The sequence below is a fragment of the Muntiacus reevesi genome, chromosome 3 (genome assembly GCF_963930625.1).
Source record: "Muntiacus reevesi chromosome 3, mMunRee1.1, whole genome shotgun sequence".
NCBI lineage: Eukaryota > Metazoa > Chordata > Mammalia > Artiodactyla > Cervidae > Muntiacus > Muntiacus reevesi.
Window position 1 is genome coordinate 32,253,217 of NC_089251.1, and position 23,322 is coordinate 32,276,538.

Sequence of the window (23,322 nt, forward strand, 5' to 3'; positions counted from 1 at the left end):
GCCCAGCTAACTGGAGGGGCAGAGGCCCAGGGAGGCAGAGCTGAGAGATGGAGCCGGGTTGCCTGCATCCTAACCCAACCAGGTCCTCCACCGTGGGGCTCTGCCTGAAGAGGGGATGAGGGGAAGGAACGGGGGGTTGTACGGTGGGGCTTGTCTGAGGCCAAGATACCAGGCTTGTGTGTGTGTGTGTTAGTTGCTCAGTGATGTCCAACTCTTCATGACCCCCATGGACAGTAGCCCACCAGGCTCCTCTGTTCATGGGATTTTCCAGGCAAGAATACTGGAGTGGGTTGCTATTCCCTTCTCCAGATCTCTCTGACCCAGGGATTGAACCTGGGTCTCCCATACTACAAGCAGATTCTTTACCATCTGAGCCATCAGGGAATAATCCCTCATTTTGATCATGGCTTTACAGAGAGACTTCATATTCATTATCAGCTCCATTTGACAAATACGGTCGCCTAGGCTTAGAAAGTGAGGCTGAAAGTCATGCAGCCAGGAGGCAGAGAAGGCGAGGACAGAACTCTCACTGGGAAGGGTACAACTTGGGGGCTGTGATGGTCCTTGGTGACCTGAGCCTAGGTGGGGAGGTTGAGTCCGTGTTCCCTGTGCCGACAGCTCTGGGCCTATGGACACAGCTATACTGTGTGGGATGGGCCCAGAGTGAGGATGAGACAGCAGCTCTCCAATCACACCTGGAGTTTGCTTAGATAAACGTTAATCTCAAAGGGAGCAGGCTGCCACAAGGCCTTGCCCAGCCCAAACAGAGCCAGATGTGAGCAGCAAGGCTCAGGAAAGATGGGGTAAGTTCTTCTGGGATCAAGTGAAGCTTCTGCTTCGTGCCTAGATGGTGACTTAGGATGGCTGCTTCTCACCCCAAAGTGAACCCTGTAGGCACTAGAGAGGCAAGAGGGAAATACGGATTCTAGGAAGTGACAGACAGACAAGCAGATGGGGGAAGCCCAGGGAGATCAAAGGCTGTGGAGCTGACACGTGAGTTGTGGGGAGGAGAGGGGGGAGCAGAAGCAGCCGTGGGAGAGCACGTTGGAGGAAATCTTCCCAAGTTCTGTTCTTATCGCTCCCTGGCATTACTCTGGGGCAATGGCTGCTTGCCCCTTGACTGATAAAATTGTGACATAAACCCTACTGGGATGAGGTTTAATACAAACAACTGTTGATAGACCAGCTGCCTCATACCTCCTTTCATTGAACCCCCAGAGCTAGTTTGTTAAAAAGTTTTGCATGCCTTCTGTCAACCACATCTCTCCTTTAAGGCTTAGAGATGAGACCCTGACTCTGTGGTGACTGGCCACCCCCCTGCCACCCCGGTGCTCTCGCCTGCCCTTCAGCCCCTACAGACTGACAGCAGCCTCTGATGGCTGCTCAGTACTCATTACCAGACAGGGATGCTGACACCAAGGGAGCTCAAACAGAGCAAAGTAAAGAGATGGGGAGAGTATCTTGTCTATAAAAGAAAGACAACACACTGAACTGTACAACTGGAGCAGGATCATTAGAATGAATGGTCCATAAAAACAGGTATCAGCAATACGAAACAAGTTCGAGTCACAAGGAAAAAGAACATCAGTAACCTGGAAGATCCATTTGAAGAACTCCCTCCAAAGACAACAGGAAAGGATGACTGAACAACAACAACAGAACAGAAAAGATAAGAAATGGAGCTTAAGTAGTACTGACATCTGATCACAGGAACTGAAGCAGCAAGGACACTATAAAAACTGAATGTTTGAAAAAAAATAATGGAGATGGAATTTTCTACAATAAGGCAAAGCTGAAAGGCCTTAGATTTGAAAGAGCTCACAAAATAGTGCACAACAGGAAATATCAGGAAACCCACAATTGGACACAATATATTAAAACTTAAGAACTTAAAAGATAAATGAATTGTATTTTATTTTCCAGAGAGAAAGAAAAGATCACCCACCAACGGACAAGAATCAGTGACCATTGGATTTCCCACCAGGAATAGGGAATGATATTTTTGAAGTTCTGAAGGAAAGAACTTCAAGCTTAAAATTTCATATCTAGTGAAATTCTCATTCAAATTTGAAGAAATAAGAAATACATTCTCAGATTTATACAGCTTTAGAAAGTTTGCTACATAAAGATTCAAATTAAAAATGCTTTTGGAGGAGGTACTCAAATAAGAAGAAAAACAATTCCAAGAGATACTTCAAAAGATATGAGAAGTAAAGGTGATCAAGTATCATGGTAAGGGCTATTGTCTTCCAAAAGAACAAAGATGGCTAGGACAAATAAAGGAAAAAGAGAACATACAATCATAAGAAACTAGAATTAAAATTCTAATCTAGATAATATCAGCATGAGGATGTGGGCTGAAGTGGGAAAATCAGAGAAGCATGAGGCAGTATTAAGGTACTTGTCATATTAAGAGAAATTATAATTACTTATTTGTTTGAGTGCTCAGCAGGATTACATAAATATGAGTATGGAAGGGTGACTACCTTGAAAACAAAAATAGAATGCATAGCTTTCCAACTAACAAGAAAAATTCCATTTACCCAATTGAAAGCTAGAAAGTAGGGGAAAACAAGAAACAGAAATTATAGTTAATGGAAAATATAAAATAAGATGGTGGTAGAAATAAGCCTTATAGTAATACCAATTTCAGAGGTAAATGGGTTAAACTAATCAATTAAATCATAGAGATTCTCATATTGGAGGAAAAAAATAAGATCTAATAATATATGCCTTAAGAAGACACGTTTGACTTTAAAAACATAGTATTATTGAAAATAAGAGCATGAAATAATACATACTAAGAAATTAAAATGATTGAAAAAGATATACCACGCAAACTAAACGAAATGGCTGAGATAACAACTTGAATATCTGGCAAAGTGGAAATTAATGCAAAAACAACATAAAAGACATAGAAAGACATTACATACTGGTAGAAGGAAAAATAAGCAAGATGATACAGCCGTAATGAATGCAACAGGCAATTGGTAAGTTTCAAATCACATCAAGAAACCACTGATAGAACTGGAGGGGGAAATCTATAAATCAATAATAGTAGCAGTAGATTTTATTACATCATTACTGAAACTGATAGATCAAGCAGAGAAAAATAAACAAGACCTCTGAAAAAATGAATAATATTAATAATAAGCTTGACCTTATATGATATAAACACAAGTTTATACTGAGCTACAGATAGAACCCCACACTGAACAAATTCCTTTTAAGCAGAAGGAGCACTGATGACCACAAATTAAGGCCATAAGAAAAGTCTCAGTAAATTCCAAAGGATCAATATCGTACAGACTCTGTTTTTTGATCATAGTGCAATAAAACTAGAAGTGAATAAAATAAAGAGCTATAATTTCATAAATACATTTGGAAACTAACAACATTATTGTATAACTCTTGGGTTTAAAAAGAAAATCATAAAGGAATGTAAGAAATATTTAAAACCAAGTAATAATGAAGATATTATATGTAAATGTTTATAGAATACAGTTCAAACTGTACATAGAGCAAAATTCAAATACATTTATTAAGGAACAAGAAAAGTTAAAAATAAAGGCTTCATACTCAAGAAGTTAGGAAAAGAGCCACAGAGTAGAATAAAATAAATAGACAGAAGGGAAATAATTAAGAACAGGGCAGAAATCAATGAAATGGAGAACAACAACAGGAAAGATTAATGAAGCCAAAAGCTGGTTCCTTATAAAGATTAATAAGATAAACAAATATTTAGCAAGAGATTTTCTTTCTTTCTGACCAAGAAAAACAGAGAGAAGACACAAATATATGAAATACGGAATAAAAAGAGGGAAATAACTAAGTGCTGTGCTTAGTCACTCAGTCATGTCTGACTCTTCCTGACCCCATGGACTGCAGCCCACCAGGCTTCTCTGTCCATTGGGATTCTCAGGCAAGAATACTGGAGTGGGTTGCCATGCCCTCCTCCAGGGGATCTTCCCACCCCAGGGATCAAACCCAGGTCTCCCGCATTATAGGCAGATTCTTTGCTGTCTGAGCCACAAGGGAAGCTCAGGAATACTGGAGTGGGTAGCCTATCCCTTCTCCAAGGGATCTTCCCAACCCAAGTTGCAAAGAACAAAACAATTTCCTGGGAAGACACAGTGGGAGAAATAGTCCACTAACTCTTGGAGAGGAAGGGGTGAGGTCTGGGTGAGACTATATTTGTGGGAAGCCAGGTCAATTAGCAAGGGCTTCCTTATGCCCAGGGAACATGGGAAGGGAAACCACTCTAGGCTGTATTTGTGGGAAGCCAGGTCAATTAGCAAGGGCTTCCTTATGCCCAGGGAACATGGGAAGGGAAACCACTCTAGGCCTGTTGAATGGACCCATTGGCCCTTCTCTGAGCCAGTCACTCCACACGGGGCTCTCCTGTACAGAGATCCCTGAGAGGGGTCTGGGTGGAGGGGACAGAAAGGTGCCTCCACAGCTCCCATCATTGCCTCCTCCTAGGAAGCAAGGAGCTCAGGACAGGCCGCTCCTCCACGTACCTGCCCCCCACCCCCCATTGTGCGGGCCCAGTGCACACCCAGGAAGCAGGGAGGTGCTGGTTCCCCTCTGGGCAGGGACTTGTGCTGCCCCAAGGGCTTCCTACCTCATCGAAGTCAGCCACATCCTCACAGCTCTCCAGGACCCGGGAGTAGAAGGACTGCCCTGGTGGGGAAAAGAGGAAATTATAGTCAGCCCTCCTTGGACAGCAAATTGCTTATTTAAAAAACCCCAAACACTGTTCTTTTATTTGTAAATGGGCAAAAATCTCAAACCATTAAGAGTGGTTATCAGTGGGCAGGGGAAGTGAGAAGATATTGAAAGCATCATGGCTTTGATTTGTTTTTTACTGTTACCACTTGAGTTTGACATTTTCAGTGACTGGGCTTCTTTTATAACTGAAAGAATGCTTTCAAGTCCCCACCAACCTAAACCAGGGCTTCCCAGGTGGTGCAGTTTTCCAGCAGTCATGTACAGATGTGAGAGTTGGACCATAAAGAAGGCTGAGTGCCGAAGAATTGGTGCCTTTGAACTGTGGTGCTGGAGAAGACTCTTGAGAGTCCCTTTGACTGCAAAGTGATCAAACCAGTCTGTCCTAAAGGAAATGAACCCTGAATATTCATTGGAAGGACTGATGCTGAAGCTGAAGCTCCAATCCTTTGGCCACCTGATGCAAAAAGCTGACTCATTGGAAAAGACCCTGATGCTGGGAAAGATTGAAGGCGGGAGGAGAAGGGGACGACAGAGGATGAGATGGTTGGATGGCATCACAGACTCAATGGACATGAGTTTGAGTAAACTCTGGGAGTTGGTAATGGACAGGGAAGCCTGGCGTGCTGCAGTCCATGGGGTCGCAAAGAGTTGGACACAACTGAGCAAATGAACAACAACAACAAACCTAAATCAGCAGACCATTTCACTGAAGTGCTACTTCCGGGTTGAAATCTGCCCCATTCTGAAGGTTACTGTGGGTTGTCACCAGTGGGCAGGCTGGGGAATCAGGAAAGACTTGGTGGTGGGGGAGCACGCCATGCTCCTCTCCCTGGAAACACCTGGAGACCTGGCAGGATCAGCGTCCAGCCAGGGAGGCACTGGAGTGAGTCCCCTCTGATCCTCCACAGTGAGGGGGCCCCGGTCCCCTGGGACCCACTTCTCTCCTCTGGCCTTGGTGGCCTCATCTGTGTAATGAGGGTTGGTACAGAGATCTCCAGGGCTTGCCTGGTATTAAGAATTTAGAAGCAAGTCTTAGCTCAGTATGGAGCTGACAAGGAGGTAGCCAGGGATTTGTGCCAGGGCGTTTGTGTCTAGGTGGATGGTCTGAGGAAGGAGGTATGTGTGTGTGTTTATGTGTGTGTGTGTGTGCATGTGTGCATGCGTGCGTTGTGCATGTGTGTGTGTGTGTGTGTGTGTGTGTGTGTGTGTGTGCATGCTTGGAGGACAGGGGCATGTGGGGAGGCATGTGGGGCATCTCAGATAATGGAGACAAAGCTATAAAGAAAAAGCTAGAGACACAAAAAATAGATATGGAGTAGACAGATGGGAAAGAAAGACTCTTTAGCACTAACCGGGGACGAAACAAAGCAAAACAAAAAACTGAAAAGAAAACTCTCAACGACAAACCCCAAGGCAGCTGGGAGAGGAGAGGGAAGCATGAAGGATGGTACCTGAGCCTCTTTTAATTTTTCCCACAGGCAATATGCAACACAAATTGAAAATCAGGTGGGCATATCTGTGCATTGGGGCTCCCCCAAGGACCTGCTGTTCGGAATAATCAAAGGCCTTTTCATCCTGAAAGATGGTAATGAAGCCTGGATATGGCTGTGTTCAAGGGATTCCTGGAGTGAAACTGAGCAACCCAGCCAGAGGGGAGGGTGTGTGGGAGGGAGAGTGCAAGATGCAATCAGGGTTCAAACCTGCCTGAAGCCACCAGGGTTCAAACCTTCCTCTGCTTGTCTATTTCCTACAGCCTCATTGGAAAAGACATAAAACACCACGAAATCAGCCACTGCAGTAGGACTCTGTTTCGAAAAGCAGTAAAACCTCGTTGCCTTAGGCTCCAGGGATTTAAGTGTGGTTGAATATTGTCAAACAGGATGAGCTAAATTTTACCTCTAGATATTAAAAAAAAAAAGGTTTCCTGAAAAAAAATCAAATCAATGGTACAGAACAGTGGAAAGGACACCTTATTAAGAAAAGAGAATGTCATTAAGCAGTTTTGGAAACTCACTTTTTAGGAGGATTTGTACAGGGGCATTGATTGTGCCAGTGGGCCTTTTCTATTCACTAAACCAGAGCCCCTTTCCAATTTATCAGTGGGGATTACTCATCCCATCTCTCATTTCAAGTTCATTTTCACTTAACGTCTACTCTACTCAATACCAGTCTTGTTGACATTTCAGCTCCATTTTAAATGACTTTCAGACAAAACCATTGAAAATCCCAATATCCAATCACCATTGTTGCCACCGAGATTGAGAATAAGGCTTGAGAGAAAGGGTATGGCTGTTCTGTACAGGTGAGAGGCTTTTGTGCATAGAATGAGCAGGAGATTAGTTGGGGAAAATTGAACAGCATCCTTCATTCCTTCGGAGGCTTATGGGATAGAGCTGAGCTCTTTGGTTTGAAATAAAATCCTCCTTGAGTAAATAAATGAAGTTTGAATAGCAGACTCTGTGATCACACTGTAATGAGTGCCATGACATCAGATATATCCAAATAGAGTGGACCAGGAATCCAAAGCTTAATCGAAGTAAGTTGTATGTCATTTGCCATTTGGAAATATCCATGCTGCCACTACTATCCTAAATGAGATTCTTGTCTCATCATGCAGGATGGAGCACTAGCTTTCATGCAATGTGACTTAAGAGTGTGAAACATCCCATCTGCACCAAACAGCTCTCTTCTAGTTTACCTTGCTAGCGCCAGACCTTGAGAACAGGCAGGCATGAAGCGACTGAGCTGTGAGTTGGTGCATGTTCATTCATTCTCGCACATAAGAGGGTCTTCTATTTCTGCTGAAAGCACAGTCATTTGGCCATGGAGGAGGGTGGGCCAGGTGTTTCACAAAGATAATTAGAATCAGGATGTGATCTGAAGAACCTTATTACTATCCAAAGGTGGGGATAGGTCGGGCATGTAAAAGGCTACTATATAAGGCAAAATTTGGTTGTTGGCATGCAAAAAAGTGAAAATAAATTGAGAACACAGGAGAAAGAAAAAAATGACTTCAACTTAGCAGGTCAAGGGAGACACTGTAGAAGTATGGGCAGTTAACACTGGAAGGTCAGATAGAATGTAGAAATTCAAAGAGAATGAGGGAAAGGGAGAGAGAATGGACTCAGGCAGAGAACAGAGTGAGCAAAGGTTTGAATGGCTGAAGCAGACCACAGAGCCAGTAGGAGCGGGCTGCAGGACAATATAGTGATGGTGAAGGGAAGAATGAAAAGGGTCTCCTCTCAGGGAGCAGCCCCCCAAAGGAAAACCTGGGGTGAAGGGGGGTGTCCTGGGGTCCTGAGAGGGCCTGGGGTTGGGGGGAGTGGACCATTAAGGGGAAAGAGAATGTCCTGAGGACAAGCTTCAGAGACATGGCAGTTTTGCCCAGGACCTAGCCCTCTGGGCCGTGTCAGCACCTGATTTATGCTTTTCCCTGTGTGAGCTGAGAAGAAGGGCAAAGCCCTCTGCTTGCGACTGAGACCTGCCACTACTATTTCTTTGCATTGTTTCAAATTAGCCATCCTCACCGTCTGCACTGCCTGGTATGGACTGTATGGAGGGTGGCTTGGCAGTCACCCCGTTCCCTATCACAGTGCTCTGATGGCCCCAGAATCTTCTCTCCCACTGTTTCCCAACAGCAACTCAAGAGGGGCGACCCTGCTATTTTCATTCCCCCCAGTTCCAATCAGCCTGCTCCTTTTCAAAGGTTAGCTACCTCTATGACTCTGGGAAGGCAGGGCCCTGTGTACCGAAAAAGAGCCAGGTCTAGCCGAGGTTTGGGGCCATGTACTGAGGCTCAGGCTGGAGGCCTGGAGCTGGCTGCTCAACCCCTGGGGTCTCGGAGTCATCATCTCTAATGTGCGTGACTCTTTGTGACCATGGACTGTAGACTGCCACTCTCCTCTGTCCATAGGATTTCCCAGGCAAGAATACTGGAAGAGGTTGCCATTTCCTCCTCTAGGTGATCTTCCTGACCCAGGGATTGAACCCACCTCTCTTGTGCCTCCTGAATTGGCAGGTGGATTCTTTACCACTGCCCTACCTGGGAAGCCCATCATCTCTAAACTGGAGGCATTTAACCTGGATAACCCTACATCCTGGAACCACTGTGAGGGTCAGCAAGAGATTGTTTCTTTGAAAGTCTGAGTAAAGCATCAAGTCCCTTACAAGCACAAGGGGCCACAGGATGCTGGTTAAGGCTCATGGGCCAGGTTCCCTGAGTTCGAAGCCCAGCTCTATCACTTGCTGGTATTATGCTCTCGAAGAAGTTAACCAGTCTTTGTCTTAGTTTCCTCATCCATAAAATGGAGAAAATGATAGTGCTTATACACCTAGTACATAGCTCATTACCCAATTAAAAGACGGCTATTATTCTGCTAAAGAGTTCTTCTTTTTCTTTTGACATTTAAATTGTGTCTTAAATATAAAAATGATTTCCTCTATTATGAATCACATTTTGTAGCTTATTTTTAGTAGTATATAATCAGGAGCAATTTTCTACCCCATCTTATGTAATATTTTTCAAAGTCTAGGTATTTTAGGTATATTAGCTCTTTTTTTAAACAAGGTAAAATTTACATTCACAGATTTTTTTAAAAAATTATTTATTTTTAATTGAAGGATAATTGCTTTACAGTATTGCATTCACAGATCTTAAGTGCAGAACTCAACGAGTTTTGATAAATGCATATACTTTTGTGCTCACCATATAATCAAGACACATTGATCAAGAACATTTCCAATTCTCAAGACACTCCCTCCCTGCACCCCCCTACTCCATCAATCTCTACCCCTCATAGGTAAACCACTGCTCTGATTTCTAACTTTTGATTTTAAACTTTTATAAATGGTATCATACAAAATGTACTTTTGTGTGTCTGACTTCTTGCAGTCAATGTAATACTTTTGTGATTCACCCAAAATGCAGTTTTGTGGTTGCATATATCAGTAATTCATTCAATTTTATTGTTGAGCAATTTCTGTAGTATGAATAGATTATAATTTGTTTATCCATTTTCTTGTTCATACTTTTGGGAATGCTTTCAATGTCATGAAATGTTGTGAGTAAAGATGCTGTGAACATTCTTACAGAATTATTTTTGTGCAACTATCATTTCATTTCTCTTGGGGAAATATCTAACAGCATAATCACTGGGTTATAGCATATGTTTATGTTTAACTTTGGAAGAAATTGCCAAACAGATTTGCAAAGTGATTATACTATTTTATAATTCCACCCACAATGTAAAAAAATATAATTGTTCTATATCCACACCAACATTTGGTTATTGTCAGACTTTTACATTTTAGTGCATGTGGAGTTGTAATTGATTTTGGTTTTTGAGTTTAATTTTTCCAGTGACTAATGATGATCACATTTTCATGTGTTTATTGGCCATTTCTATATCCATATCATAAGCAAGGCAAGGTTGTCCACTTTTATTCAATATTGGTACTAGAGTTCTAGCCAGTCATTATTTTTACAATTTTAAACCAACCTTGCACTCCTGGGATAAAGCTCACTTGTTATGAGGTGCTCTCTCTCTTTTTTTTTTTTTTGATTTGCTATCTCTTTTGTATAGTGCTATTCAACTGATTAATATTTTGTTAAGTATTTTTACATCTTTGTTCATGAGGGATATTGGGCTCTAATTTTCTATTTGTACAAAGTCTTTATCAGATTTTGGTATCAAAAATGAGTTACAACATGTTCATTCTTCTCTATTTTCTGAAAGTTTATGTAAGATTAGCATTATTTTTTCTTTAAGTATTTTTTAGAATTTACCAGTGAAGCAATCCAGACCTGAAGTCTTCTTTATGGAAAAGCAGTTTACACCACCACCATCAACATCTTTATTTTTATCCTTGTTATACAAAATTGATGTCTTTAATAGGTACTGGGCTTTTTTGTGTCAATGTTGGTCAGTTATTTTTCAAGGGATTTGTCTCTTTCATCTGAGTTGTAGAAATTTATTGAGATAACATTATTCATAATATTCCCTCATTTTCCTTTTAATGTAATTATATCCCCTCTTTCCTTTCTGATATTGGTAATTTGTGTTTTCTTGCTTTTATTCTTGTTCAATATTGCTATACTTTACCTATTTTATTATTTTTTTAAAAAGAACTCTGTTATTTTTCTATGCTGTTTGTCTTCTTTTTCTTTTCTTTTATTATCTGTGGATTTAATCTTTTAGATTAAATTTATTTTTATTTATTGAAACATAATTCACAAACTATAGAGTTCACCCATTGAAAGTGTACAAATCAGTGAGTTTTGTATATTTACAAGGTTGTGCAACCTTCATCATTAATTCTAGAATATTTTCATCACCCCAAAAGAAACCCTATACTCATTAGCAATAACTTTCCTTCATCTTCTCTTTCCAGCCCCTGGCAACAACTAATCTATTTTCTGTCTTTATATTTTTTTCTATTCTGACCTTTTCATACAAATGGAATCCTATGATATATGGTCTTTTGAGCCTGGCTTGCTACACTTAGCATAATGTTTCTATTCTTGGGTTTAATTTGCTTTTCTTTTAGTAGCTTCTTAAGACAGGAACCTAAATCATTGATTGTATATATTTTTCTTTTCTGCTGTAAGTATTTAAAGTATAAATGTTGATGTGTTGTATTTTCATTAACATCCAGTTAGAAATGTCATGATTTTGCTTTGTTTTCTCTTTGACCACAGGTTATTTAGAAGGGTATCATTTAATTTCTGAATATTTGGAACTTTTAAAGATCTCTTATGTGTTTTATTTCTAACTGAATGCCAGTGGGGTCAGAAAATATACTCTGTAAGATGTTGGTCTTTTGAAATGCATTGTGACTTGTTTAATTACCTCATATACGGTCTGTCTTGATAAGTACTCTGTGTACACATGAGAAGAATGTGTATTTTTTCAGTTTGGGAGTGAAAGGTTCTAGAAATGCCAGTTAGGTCAAGGTGCTTGATGATGCTGTCAAATCTTCCATGTCGCTAAGGACTTTATTGTTCAGTTGTTTCTGATTCTCTCCTGTAATAACACTTCTTCCCCTATGAGGAACACATTCTATTGAATTTTATAATGACAACTGAGGGTACAGTAGAATGAAGAAATTCTATTGAAAAGAATTTTCCAGGAAAGCAGCTATTCCTTCAGTTCCTTAAATAATGTGTGCTCTTCAAAGAGCGCCAGCAAGTCAGAGAGCCAGGTTTGGGTTCTGTAGAGTCCCTGAGGTTCCCACAGAGGAGGTTGTCCCTTCCTTTGCCCCATTTCTCAGTTAGATGGAGGCCTCATCTACCTCTTACCCTTTGTTTTCTGCAAATCTTACTTAAATATCATTTCTTACCTCCACTTATTTATTTCCCCTTCCCTCACCCTGTTAACACCCAGGGACTCAGTGGAAACTCAGGCTTAGGTCAGGGATCCACCTGAGAGGCAGGGGCAGGGCAGGGATTGGAAACCCCATCCCTCTGGCTCAGCTCAAACCTGTATTTCCTTGCAGGTGCTGCCTCACACTGATTCTTCTGTCTGACTGATGGCTTTGGTTCCCATTTTTTTTCAGACCCCGGCACTAAGGTAGAGAGAGAGTGTGGTGCTTCCCCTTGAGCCTAGGACAGAACCAGCCGCACACTCAGTAACTGGTGCATGCTGGGTTCTCCCACTCTGTGACAGATGGAGGAGGCTGAGGTCTCAGTGACCCACAAGCTGTGCAGAGTACCTTCCCTGTGTCAGGCACTGGGAAGATAATGAAGCATAATGGACAGGTGACTCTTTTTACATCCTTAAATGGAGTAAAAAAATATTGTTAAAACTGCAGTCCTGACTTTTTCTTAAACCTTGGCTTTTTAAAAAAGCTATTGAGTGAAAACTGACCTCCAGTTAAGTTGATGAGCCTGTTTGCTCTGAAATATAAAACAAAATAGAAGCGATGACTGTTGAGCCAATCTCTCGGGGGAAGATCAATCCAGGCAGGAAGGAGACAAGAGGCCAAAGGTAGAAATGATCACGTGGTATTCTCTGTCTCAGGAGCCCTTTCTGGAACTGTCAGGGGAGGAAACAGACCACTGACTGGTGCTGCTTGGCTCGGCGGCTTCAGTATCCCCGCTGCTAACCGCTTGGCTCCTCCGGCTGCGCCTTATAAGCTGTCCTGCTTCCCTGTCTCTTCTGTTTGGGGTCTGTGCTGTGCACTGTGCTGGCCCCAGGGAACCTGGTGAGGTACCTGCGCTGGAGGAGCCCACCTGGATGGTGATGGTCCAGGTGTTTTTGCCCCATCATCCTCACATCTGGCAGAATTTGGGGTGTCAACAATGGGCAGGAGAACTCCTGCCCCGCCAATCCTTGGGGCCATGGGGTCCCCAGGACACAGTTTACTCTCTTTCTCTCTCTGTAGAAGGTTGCAGTGTGAGGGGCCCCGGAATAATTAGCATAATCCTTATGTTGCACAGCAATTTATAGTTTGTTTGTAGAGCCTTTCACGTATATCAACATTCCCATTGGATCCCACACCAGCCCCGTAAGAACCAACCATATCTCACCTTCTCCTAGACCTTACCATCTGTACTCCCAACCACTGGATTCCAACCCCTTTCTGCGTGCACAGGGTACCAAGCCCAGTTTCTGGCTTCCCAGGGACATACTCACCAGAATGACTTGCAGCAAGCCCATCCTCTTCGTGTGCCCCAAACCTGCTCTTCCTTGCCTCCCCCATTGGTGGCCTCACTGTCTACCCAGGTACTCAAGTACGGAATCCAGAGGCAAACTGGCCCTACCTTCCTGCTTACCGTCAACCCCAGAGCTGCCCCTTCTCCGAACCAATGCCACCCCTTCTCTCCAAACCCACAGCCCCCTGTTGAGGTTCAACCCTCTGCCTGTGTCACTGCCCCTCCCTGGGCTTCTGGCCTCCAGAGTGTGCTTCCCCAAATCAGATCTTCCCACCCCATTCTCCTGCCAAGAGCCTTGGTGACTCCCACTCACAAGGCAAAGTTCAAACTCCAGGGTGTGACGCTGAAGACCCTCTGTGTTTGAGCCCAGCCTCCCCTCCACCCACTCCCAGCCCAGGCCCTGCCAGCACTCCTTGTTCCCCAAGCCCTTGACACAGTTCCACACCATTATATCTGTACTGACAGGAGCCCCTCTGCCTGCATTGGGGCGTTTTGTGAGTGTATCCTCTGCCAACATACTATCCTCACTCAAGGGTGTTTAAATATCAGCCCACCCCCTGCTCAGCAAATCTCCTCCCTGGGCCTGTGTGCTTATCCAGCTTCATCTCATTGACTCACCCTCTTAGGAGGGTCTGGGAGCTCCTGATCTGAGTGGGTCTCCCTCACCTCATGCGGCCTGGCACCCATCACTTTCTTTCCAGAACACTCATCACACTCACAGTGACCTGTACAATGGCTGTCTTCCCCTTGAGGGCAAGGACCATGTCTGTCTCATTGACTGCTGTCACTCCATTGCCTGGAATAGCACTTAGTTCATAACTAGCTCTCAATGAATATCATTACCTGGATGAATGAAAGGAGTGAACTGATGACTAAATACTTGACTTACAAAACACATTGAAATATAGCTTTTAGTGAACTGGGAAGGAGTTTATGACATCAATGAGACAATCAGAAATGATCAGTGACTGATACTTGATAATATTAAGGAATTATTATTATTTTTATGAATGATATGTGGTTTGTTTTTGAGCCCTTGATTTTTATATCTATATACTGAATATTTACAGAGGAAATGGTGTGGTGTTGAGATTTACTTCCAAATAATTTGGAGGGTGGGAGTAGGAAGGGGTACAGATGAAACAAGGTTATTCATGAGTTGACAGCTGTTAAGACTGCATGGGGAGAACTTGAGGGCAACTGTACTAATACTATTTTCCCTACTCTTGTATTTATTTGAGATTTTCCATTCTAAAAAGTTAATAATGAAAAAGAAAAAAAAAAGATTAGACCCAGGAATGGGGGTAGGTGGAAGGGATATAGATTTTGTGTTATCAGTAAAGGTGAGTAGAATAACCAAGACTTTGCAATTCAGGGAAATTATTTGCAAGTCTGATCTTGAGGACATTTCCTCCCAGCAGCATTTTTGCTGAGGGACATTTATAGTAGAGGCCAATTTTATGGTCGTTACAACATCATAAAATGATCTCTTCCTCATCAGAGCAGGAGAGGCCTGGGCAACATCCAGCATGCTCTGCTGTTCTCTGAGGTCTGTGCTGGTTTGTTCTGGCTGGGTTGGCGTGGCGCGGGGTGAGGGGGAGGGAAGCATTTATCACCAAGGGCTTTCAGCAGAGAAGATCTTGCCCCCCACCTGTGAGTGCTGTGAATAGTGGAGGAGGCAGGCACACATCAGGGAACCCACAGAGGCATGGAGCCATGTCCACAGCCAGCTGTGCACGGCAGAGCTGTCCTAAGGGTCCCCTCCCTCTGCCGCCTTCACCAGGGACACTGCCCACCCCATGTCCTCCCAGAGAGGAGATGCTGAATGGGGCCAGTGTGCATAGGCAGGTCCAGGCATCCAGGAGCATCTCAGGGCTGGGACACTGGGATCCTCACTGCCTCCTTCATCGGGGATGGCAGAGAAGTCTCCGGAGAAACCATGTCTCACCAAGAGGGAAAGCTCGCCTTTTTAATGGGAAAATAAATCTAACTTGGAACCTGAGGTGGCCCCTGCAGCAGCAGAGAGTAGAGGAATCTTGTCCTCAGTGCTCAGCGAGGGCCCCAACCCCTTCCCAGCACGAAGTCACCCACTCAGCCCCACAGTCCTTTCCAGTCTTGCTGGCCTCCACTGACTGCCTGCCACCTCTGCTGCAGCCAAACCTAGTGGCTGCCCGGCCATTGGATTTAACTGGGACTTCACTCCTCTGGCCTCTGGTCCTGTCAGTCCCTCACCCAGAATGGCCTCGTCTCCCCCGAGCAAAGATTCTCGTCTTCCTTCCACATCTCCACTTGTGCAAGCAGCTATTTAAGACTCAGCTTAAGTGCTTCCTTAAGCTTGCCTCCTCTGTCTCCTCTGTCTTCTCGAAAAGCTTTCCTTGACCTGTGTTTACGTGTGTACGGGGGCAAGCTGCCATCTTGCAGTTTATGCCCTACCCCTAAGCACACCTTGGCCCTCTATGGCTGGCAATATTTCTCCATTATATCTACGCATATTTCTTTCCCCTAGTGGATTGTGAGATCCTGGTTTTTTTAAAGCTCCACCATGTACCTTGCACTCTAGGTACACAGAATAAGCATATTCCATGAAGGAGTTGGGGTGGGAGCTGTATAGCCCCTCTTGCTTCTGACCTGTGGGCCAGAGCTGGACTCCCCAACATTTGCTAGAGGATGAAGTTAGCCTCCCGCTGGGGCCCTGGAAGATTCTCTCGGATAGATAGCAGGGGGCGGGGACATTCACAGTTGAGGATACTAAGCCAGAGGGGCAGTGCCACAGATGAAGGATTCAAACCCACTAACAAGTTCAAAAACATGCCATTTCCTATTCATTTTGATGACCTGGCCCAGTGCCTAGCATAGGGCTTAATCAGGAGAGCTAAGATCAGATCGCTGTCTTGGAGGTGCTTAGACTGTAGCCCACTAGGCTCCTCTGTCCATGGCATTCTCCAGGCAAGAATACTGGAGGGGGTTGCCATGCCCTCCTCCGGGGATCTTCCCGACCCAGGGATCGAACCCATGTCTCTTTCGTCTCCTGCATTGGCATGCAGATTTTTTACTAGTGCCACCTGGGAAGCCTTAGCAGCATATAAACAGGGGCAGCTTCTGAACTATAGAGTGCCCTAGGTGAACGGTGGGAGGAGTGTGCATCAGTACTGCAAGGCCGGCAGGGAGGGCTTCACAGAGGAGGCAACAGCTGAGCTGGGCCTCGAAGGGTGCACAGAATCAGTGGGAGTTCTCAAGGTGGAGGCGGCAGAAGAAACACAATGTCTCGAGGTCTGGAGATAAAGAAGACCTGGCACCTTTGGGGAATGGCAAGAAGTCAGTGTATTGGGAACCCATGGAGTAGGGTGGGGAGAAGGAGAGGGAGGAAAAGTCAACTGGGCCAAGGGGGAAGCGTTGATAAAGCAAACTTCTATGCCAATGACCAGGTCAGGAGAATTATGTGGAGATCAGACCCAGCTTCCAGAGATCACCCAGCTCACCCATCAACGCCCCAACCCCAGCATTCTGGCAAGAAAGCTCAGGGATGGAGAACAAGGGAGGGCCAGGAGGCTGGCCCCAGACAGTCATGGCCAGGGGCATGGAAGGGGCTGAGAAACAGGGAGAAAGTTGGACTGGAGGATCCTAGAGGCCCTTCCCACCCTGCCTTCCGTGGCTATGATTGATGCCGGGAATGATTTCAGGAGTTGAAAAAGGACAACTTAAGCTCCCACTGCCTCCTTCTGAGTAGCGTCCTGTAGTCAGGATGGCTCCTTCCCAGACCTCCCAGTCCTGATTAAAGCCTCTGGGTTAAATGAGGACCACGGTCTTCGTCATCCTTACGTGAAGCAGAGACCCAAGGCTCAGTGGTCCACAAGCATGAGGGGACTGGGGTCCGCACCTTCTGGTGTCTCCATGTCTGACTCAATGGACCATGACTCCTGAGGTTAGGGACTGCATCTTCTTTACCCCCGGGGGTTCCAGGCCTGGCCACAAATGCCAGCACATTCAGGGAATGAATGAATAAGGACAGGCCCCAGTTAGGAGTGGGCCACTGGGGCAGCGAGAGTCAAAAGCTACAGATGGAGCTGTGTGGTGTGTGCCGAGTGAGCCTGAGGGTAGAAGGGCCAGCTGACCTGGAGTGGAGGGAAAACATGGGTGACTGGGGATGAAGATGGTGCCTGCCCAGCTCATATGGGAACAGGAGTCTGGGGGGAGGGAGTCTACCCCAAGCCTGGGTTCCTGTGGAACATCTTAGCTGGGGGGCCGGGGGTCCCTGCAGATAGAGGCTGGGGCCAGTTTGCCTGCTCTTGGCACAGGTTGGAACCTCTCAGGTGATCTCTCCTCTCTATCTCACCCATGGTACCTTCTTTCCTCCCTCCTGGCTGACAGAAGAAGGAAGCTGGGCTGGAGAGAAGATGACTCAGAGGCCAGCAGCCACCCCAAGTAGAAGTGGAACAGCCACCTCATAAACACAGAGGTCACTTAAATGCTTTCCCATACCTAATTTTTTCACTGAAGCAACCTGATGGTGATGGTGATGGTGGTGGTGGTAGTGGTGGTTTGGTCACTAGGTCGTATCTGACTTTTGCGGCCCCATGGACTGCTGCCTGCCAGGCTCCTCTGTCCATGGGGATTTTCCAGGCAAGAGTACTGGAGTGGGTTGCCACTTCCTTCTCCAGCAACCTGATGAGATGAGTTTCATTATCATGCCCATTTTACTGATGAGGAAACTGAGGTTCAGAGATGAACTGACTTCAGAGGTGAAGTCCAGAGCAGGATTCAAGTGGGACCCAGGGCTTTTGACCCCATAGCTAGAGATTTCTCTACCAGAGTCCCATAGGGCTCTTTCCTCGGTGCCCTAGAGGGCACGACACAGAAAGTCAAGCTGTATTTCAACCAATTTGTGTACCAGGGCCACACAAAACTCACCTGGTGCTCTCTTATACCACTTGGCCTTGAGCTTTACTCAAGGGATCTGGGGAGCTCGGGGCCAGCATCTCCCTTTGACTGTTCACTGGCTTCTCATTTCTCCCTGCAGGAGACTTGCCTGGACACCAGTGGTTGTGTGCAGGGGATGCTGTGGAACATTCTAGAGTGAGTCAGTTTCCTCTGAATTATAGTGTCGGTCTTTGGGGGCATTTATAGTCAAATGCAGCAGCAGGTGAATGACTGGGGCATCTCTGTTTGTTGCAGTGGATTTATTCTGGAAACCTGCCGTCTGCCTGTTCATGCTGCCCAAACCCCCCTCCTCAGGAGCTCTACCTACCACAGCCCGCTGAGAGGCAGAGCTCAGAAGTGGACCCTCCACTCAGTCCAGAGCGTACGGGTTGCAAATAGGCTAGTTCCTGAGCTAGGACTGGCCTCACCACTCAAAGAAAAAGGTGAACATCAGACAGACAAGGTGCTCACCCCCAGCTCACCAGAAGGGATAAACAGGACTTGAGGGCAGAGAACTGGGGCTGGGGGTGAGGACTTGTGGATTGGGCCCACCATGCCTCGGTGCCTCCACCAAGGATACATGGATCTCTCTACGCCTTGGTTTCTCTGCCTGGAAATGGGACTGGTATGTGCAGCTTGGACTATCCTGCCATAGCAGCAACATCGCAAGCTGTAGCTAAAGACCCAAATACTGTGCTCTGTCCAACACAGGGACCCTTGAGAGGACAGGCTGGCTTTTTCTAAAGGCAGCACCAGCCGGCAGGTGGCACGTGGAGCTTTGGGCACTGCAGAGAAAGCAGTCTGGGTGGGTTTGGGAAGCAACAGGCAGCCAGGCCCCCGTTCCTCTGCCTCCTGTCGGGGTTCCTCTCCCTCCTGTTGGCAGGGACCCCGCAGCCCCCTCTACCTGGGCCTGTCCCTACGACAGCAGCCTCAGGACAACCCAGGGCCTGGTGCCCAGAGCTGGCCCAACCAAGGGGGTGATATGGATGCCCCAGGGGCTTTTGGAGACCTCCTGGGAAGGCTGCCCCATGGGCTGCCCCCTCCCTCCTGACACAGGTGCAGACGTGTGTCCAGCCTGGGCCCTGATGCTCATTCTGCTCTTTAGTCTGGCGACTTTGTTCAGCTCCTCCCCTGCTCACCCACCCCGCCCCCACCCTCAGGCCCCTCTCGAGGGGAGGAAGGGCCATGTCTAGTGAGGAGCACCTGGCTTTTGGGCAAAGGCTGCCAGGGATGTGCCTGGCCCAGGGGGCTGGGCTGTGGCCAGGCAGAGGCAGAGGTGGGTGGGTAAAAAGCAGAGGTAAGCCTGATCTTCAGGGACTGCCCACTGTCCCCGGAGTGAAGGTCGCCTTGCCTCCTCTGCTCTGCTCACACCTACTCTGGGATTCAGGCTCATGGAGCCTCGGGCTGTTCCCATGTTCCAGCTCCTCTCCTGATCTTGGGCATCCTGTTGCTTCTGTCTGCTCTGTCCTTACCTCTTCACCTTACTCCTTCCTGCTGTTCCCTTGGGTTTCAGCTGTGGTGTCACCTCCTCCTGGAAGCCTTCCCTGACTACCCTTCCCCCAGCCTGCATCAGGATGCTGCTTCTGTAGCTTGCATGCTACTTTTGTCCCCATCCTCATCGTATCACGCACCTGTCCTATTGTCTGTCCCCTGGTCCTCCTGTCTCACTGGATGTGGGCTCGTTGAAGGCCAGGCCTGGGTCATGCCCAGCCACCAGCTGTGGCACAGAGGTCATAGTAAATGCTGACTGGATGCTAGGCGGCTAGGAAGAGAACTGACAGTGAGAGAGGCCATGGGGCTCAAAGGATCCCTGACCATAGACAGACCTAAAAGAAGCCAACAGTATCTCCATCATGCTGGTTTCTAGGAGCCTGGGTCTTCCAGGCTGGGACCCCACCCCCACTCTGTGCCCAAGGAAACCAGCCTGCAGGAGGGAGAGAGAGAGGAGGAGGGGGCCCAGGGTCCCCGAGCCTGAGGTGGGGTTCTTGCTTTTGCCTCCCCAGGACCTCCTATAGGCCAAGGACTCTACAATCCTCTGGCTGGCACATTGGCCAGTGCAGGGAGACACACACACACAGATACAGAAACAGGGGGACCCTGATTTTAGAGAAATCATAATGGCTAGCCTGGCAAGGGGCAGACAGCTGCCCATGAGAAGCTTCGTTGCCCCAAGCCTGCTAGAAGTTTTCCAACCCCTCCTTTCCCCTCTGCTCTATCCCGTCTGCCCAGAGCAGGGGGTCCCCATAAGATGGGGGCTTCCCTACCTCGGAAAGTCACTTTGGCGATCCGGTCGCCCTTGCCCCGCAGCTCGGAGACCGTCTTGAGGTGGACGAGCAGGGCCATGCTGGTGTGGGGAGCCCGGGCACCGCCAGGAGGGAGCAGCCGGGGAAGGAGCGAGCTCTGTGGATGGAGCACTCAGCACACTCACGCCTCCCTCCTCTCCGCCGCCGCCTCCTCTCCCTCCGATGCTGCCCACAGAGACCAAGGCAACCAAGCCCAGCGGCTCCCTCCAGCGACTCACAGAGACTCACAGCCCTGCCAGCCCCCGCCCCTCCAAGTTGTCAGCCCAGCATGTTTGTATCTGTGTGTGTGTGTGTGTGTGTGTATGTGTGTGTGTGTGGTGCGCCTGAGCGCAGCCTAGCAGTGCAGACAGTCTGAATTCATTATTCAGCAGCCGCCTGCTCCCAGATAAAGCTCTGTTCAGCTTCAGGTGTCTTCTCACAGCTCCTGGAGCGGGGCTGCCAGCCCACCCCTCCACAGGGCCTGCCAGGCCAGCTCTCCTGCCACCAGGAGTGGGCAGAAGGGAGTGGGCATGAGAGGGGTAGGCTGGTGTGGGATGGCACCCCCTCCAATGGAGGAGAAGGAACTTGATGATCTTTGTGTACTGGAAGCTAGGCTGTTGCACAGTTTCAGGGTGATCCTTGCTGTCCCCCCACCAGTCAAGTTGGCCAGCAGGGCTGCTGCTGCCCACCAGACTCAGGGGGCCTGGATGGGGCAGGCCTGGTTGTTCAGGGGGGGTCACACTGTGCTAGGTAGAAATCCCAGCCCAGGGCCTTGCCACTGGAAAACCAGCATCTATCAGGCAACATCCAGGCTGTGCCTGCTGGCCAGACCCTCAGAAAAGTGTTAGTCATTCAGTCATGTCCTACTGTTTGTGACCCCACGGTCTGTAGGCTGCCAGACACCTCTGTCATGGAATTCTCCAGGCAAGAATACTGGAGTGAGTTGCCATTTCCTTCTCCAGGGGATCTTCCTGACCCATGGGTAGAACCCGGGTTTCCTGCATTACCATCTGAGCCATCAGGGAAGCCCTAAGAGGAAAGATGAATGCTTTCCACCTTCTGCTTTCATGGAGGTTATGACCCTAAGAGGCCAGTCCTGACCCCTTGGGATCTGAGAGGGTGGAAGTGGTGTTTCTGGGGAGCCCAGGAGCCAGGCTCAGTGTGATTGGAGATGCCTGACTGTGAAGGCCTCAGAGGCTTATGTTTTACTAAGGGCAGTGCTTTAGGGCCCAGGCACTAACCCCACGCTGTCCTACCGCCAGAGGTGGCAAGATGCGCTGGGGAAGAACTGTTAGCTCCCAGGGATGGGGGAAGGGTGTCTGCAGCAGAATTTCCAAGGACCAAAGGAGAACCGCCCCTCCTTTCTTCTAACAGCACACCCAGGAGGGGCTCAGGGGGAAAGAGACCCGGGAGGCTGGAATCCCTGAGCCTGGAGGCTTTGCAGGGCCAGCTGCACCCTTGCTGTTGCGTTTGCTCTGCACGGGATGCCCTGCTGCACCCTCAGCATCTCGGCTAGACTCAGCTGGAAGTGTCTCTGCAGCCGCACGGCACCTGAGCTGGGTCGGTCCTTGTCTGTGATGCCCCTACCCTCTCTCATCCACTGCTTCATTGGACTGCTCCACTTACTTCCCCTGACTCCCCAACTGGGAGACCCTGGAGTGATGCCCCTTTGCAGCCCCAGAGGCTTGCACAGTCTCCTGTGGATAGTAGGCTATTCAGTGACCGTTGACAGGATGAAGGAGTGAGCGTGGTGACCTAGCTGAACAGTCAAAAGGTTAAAAACAAAGAAATATTAAATTTTAACAGCATGCTGACGAGAGGTTACTCCCTTTGAATTCTACAGTCCAAGTGACCTGTAGGATGTCGCAAGAACTTCCTTCCTTCTAGGTGTTTCCTTCCTGCTTTATCCTATTTTTTTAAATTTCTTTGTGTTCTAATTCCTTCTCTCTCTTCCCTTCCTCAAATTCTTCTCCTTTCTCACTTTTATCTAGACATATTGAGTTAGAGAATATTTTAGAATATTGTATTTATGCAATAAAAGTGAATGTCTAATTAAATAGATGTTGAATGTCTCCATTTTTAAAAAAGTAAATTCACTAGCATGTTCCAGCCCTAAGGCTAACAGGTGATCTTTGTAAGGTTTGTAGGTACATTACAGGGGAAAAATGTCCATCCCCTCCCTAGGCCCTCTGGAGGTTCTCAAGAAGGGGCTGAGTTTCATGAGGCCTCCTATAGGAAAAAGTCCTTGAACTTACCCTAAGCAAGGCCTGTAACCTTGTTGAATTCCCGTTTCCATATCTATAAAGCTGTAGCAATTCCACCCGGTCAGAACAGAGTACCTGTCAGCTGAACCACTGACCCTTCTGATACCTAAGCCAGATCCCACTTTTTAATTCCCACTCTCCTAACTATTACCCATTTGGCTGACTCTTACTACCCTGATAGCTCAGTTGATAAAGAATCTGCCTGCAATGCAGGAGACCCCGGTTCGTTTCCTGGGTTGGGAAGATCTGCTGGAAAAGGGATAGGCTACCCACTTCAGTATCCCTGGGTTTCCCTTGTGGTTCAGCTAGTAAAGAATCCACCTGCAATGTGGGAAACCTGGGTTCGATCCCTGGGTTGAGAAGATCCCCTGGAGAAGGGAAAGGCTACCCACTCCAGTATTCTGGCCTGGAGAATTCCATGGACTGTATAGTCCATGGGGTGGCAAAGAGTTGGACATGACTGAGTGACTTTCAC

The 23,322-nt window shown here is 47.1% G+C and overlaps 1 protein-coding gene across 3 annotated transcripts in view; it reads right to left on the minus strand.

Moving 5' to 3' along the window:
• OTOF (otoferlin) overlaps window positions 1-20,644 on the minus strand; it is a 90,351-nt gene extending 69,707 nt beyond the window's left edge. For all 3 annotated transcript variants that reach the window (XM_065927211.1, XM_065927209.1, XM_065927210.1), the window contains exons 1-2: window positions 20,566-20,644; window positions 4,625-4,683 (exon numbers count right to left, since the gene is read on the minus strand). In XM_065927211.1, the coding sequence (XP_065783283.1) occupies window positions 4,625-4,683; window positions 20,566-20,644 (138 nt within the window). The remainder of the gene's footprint in view (window positions 1-4,624; window positions 4,684-20,565) is intronic.
• Window positions 20,645-23,322: the final 2,678 nt, after the last annotated feature.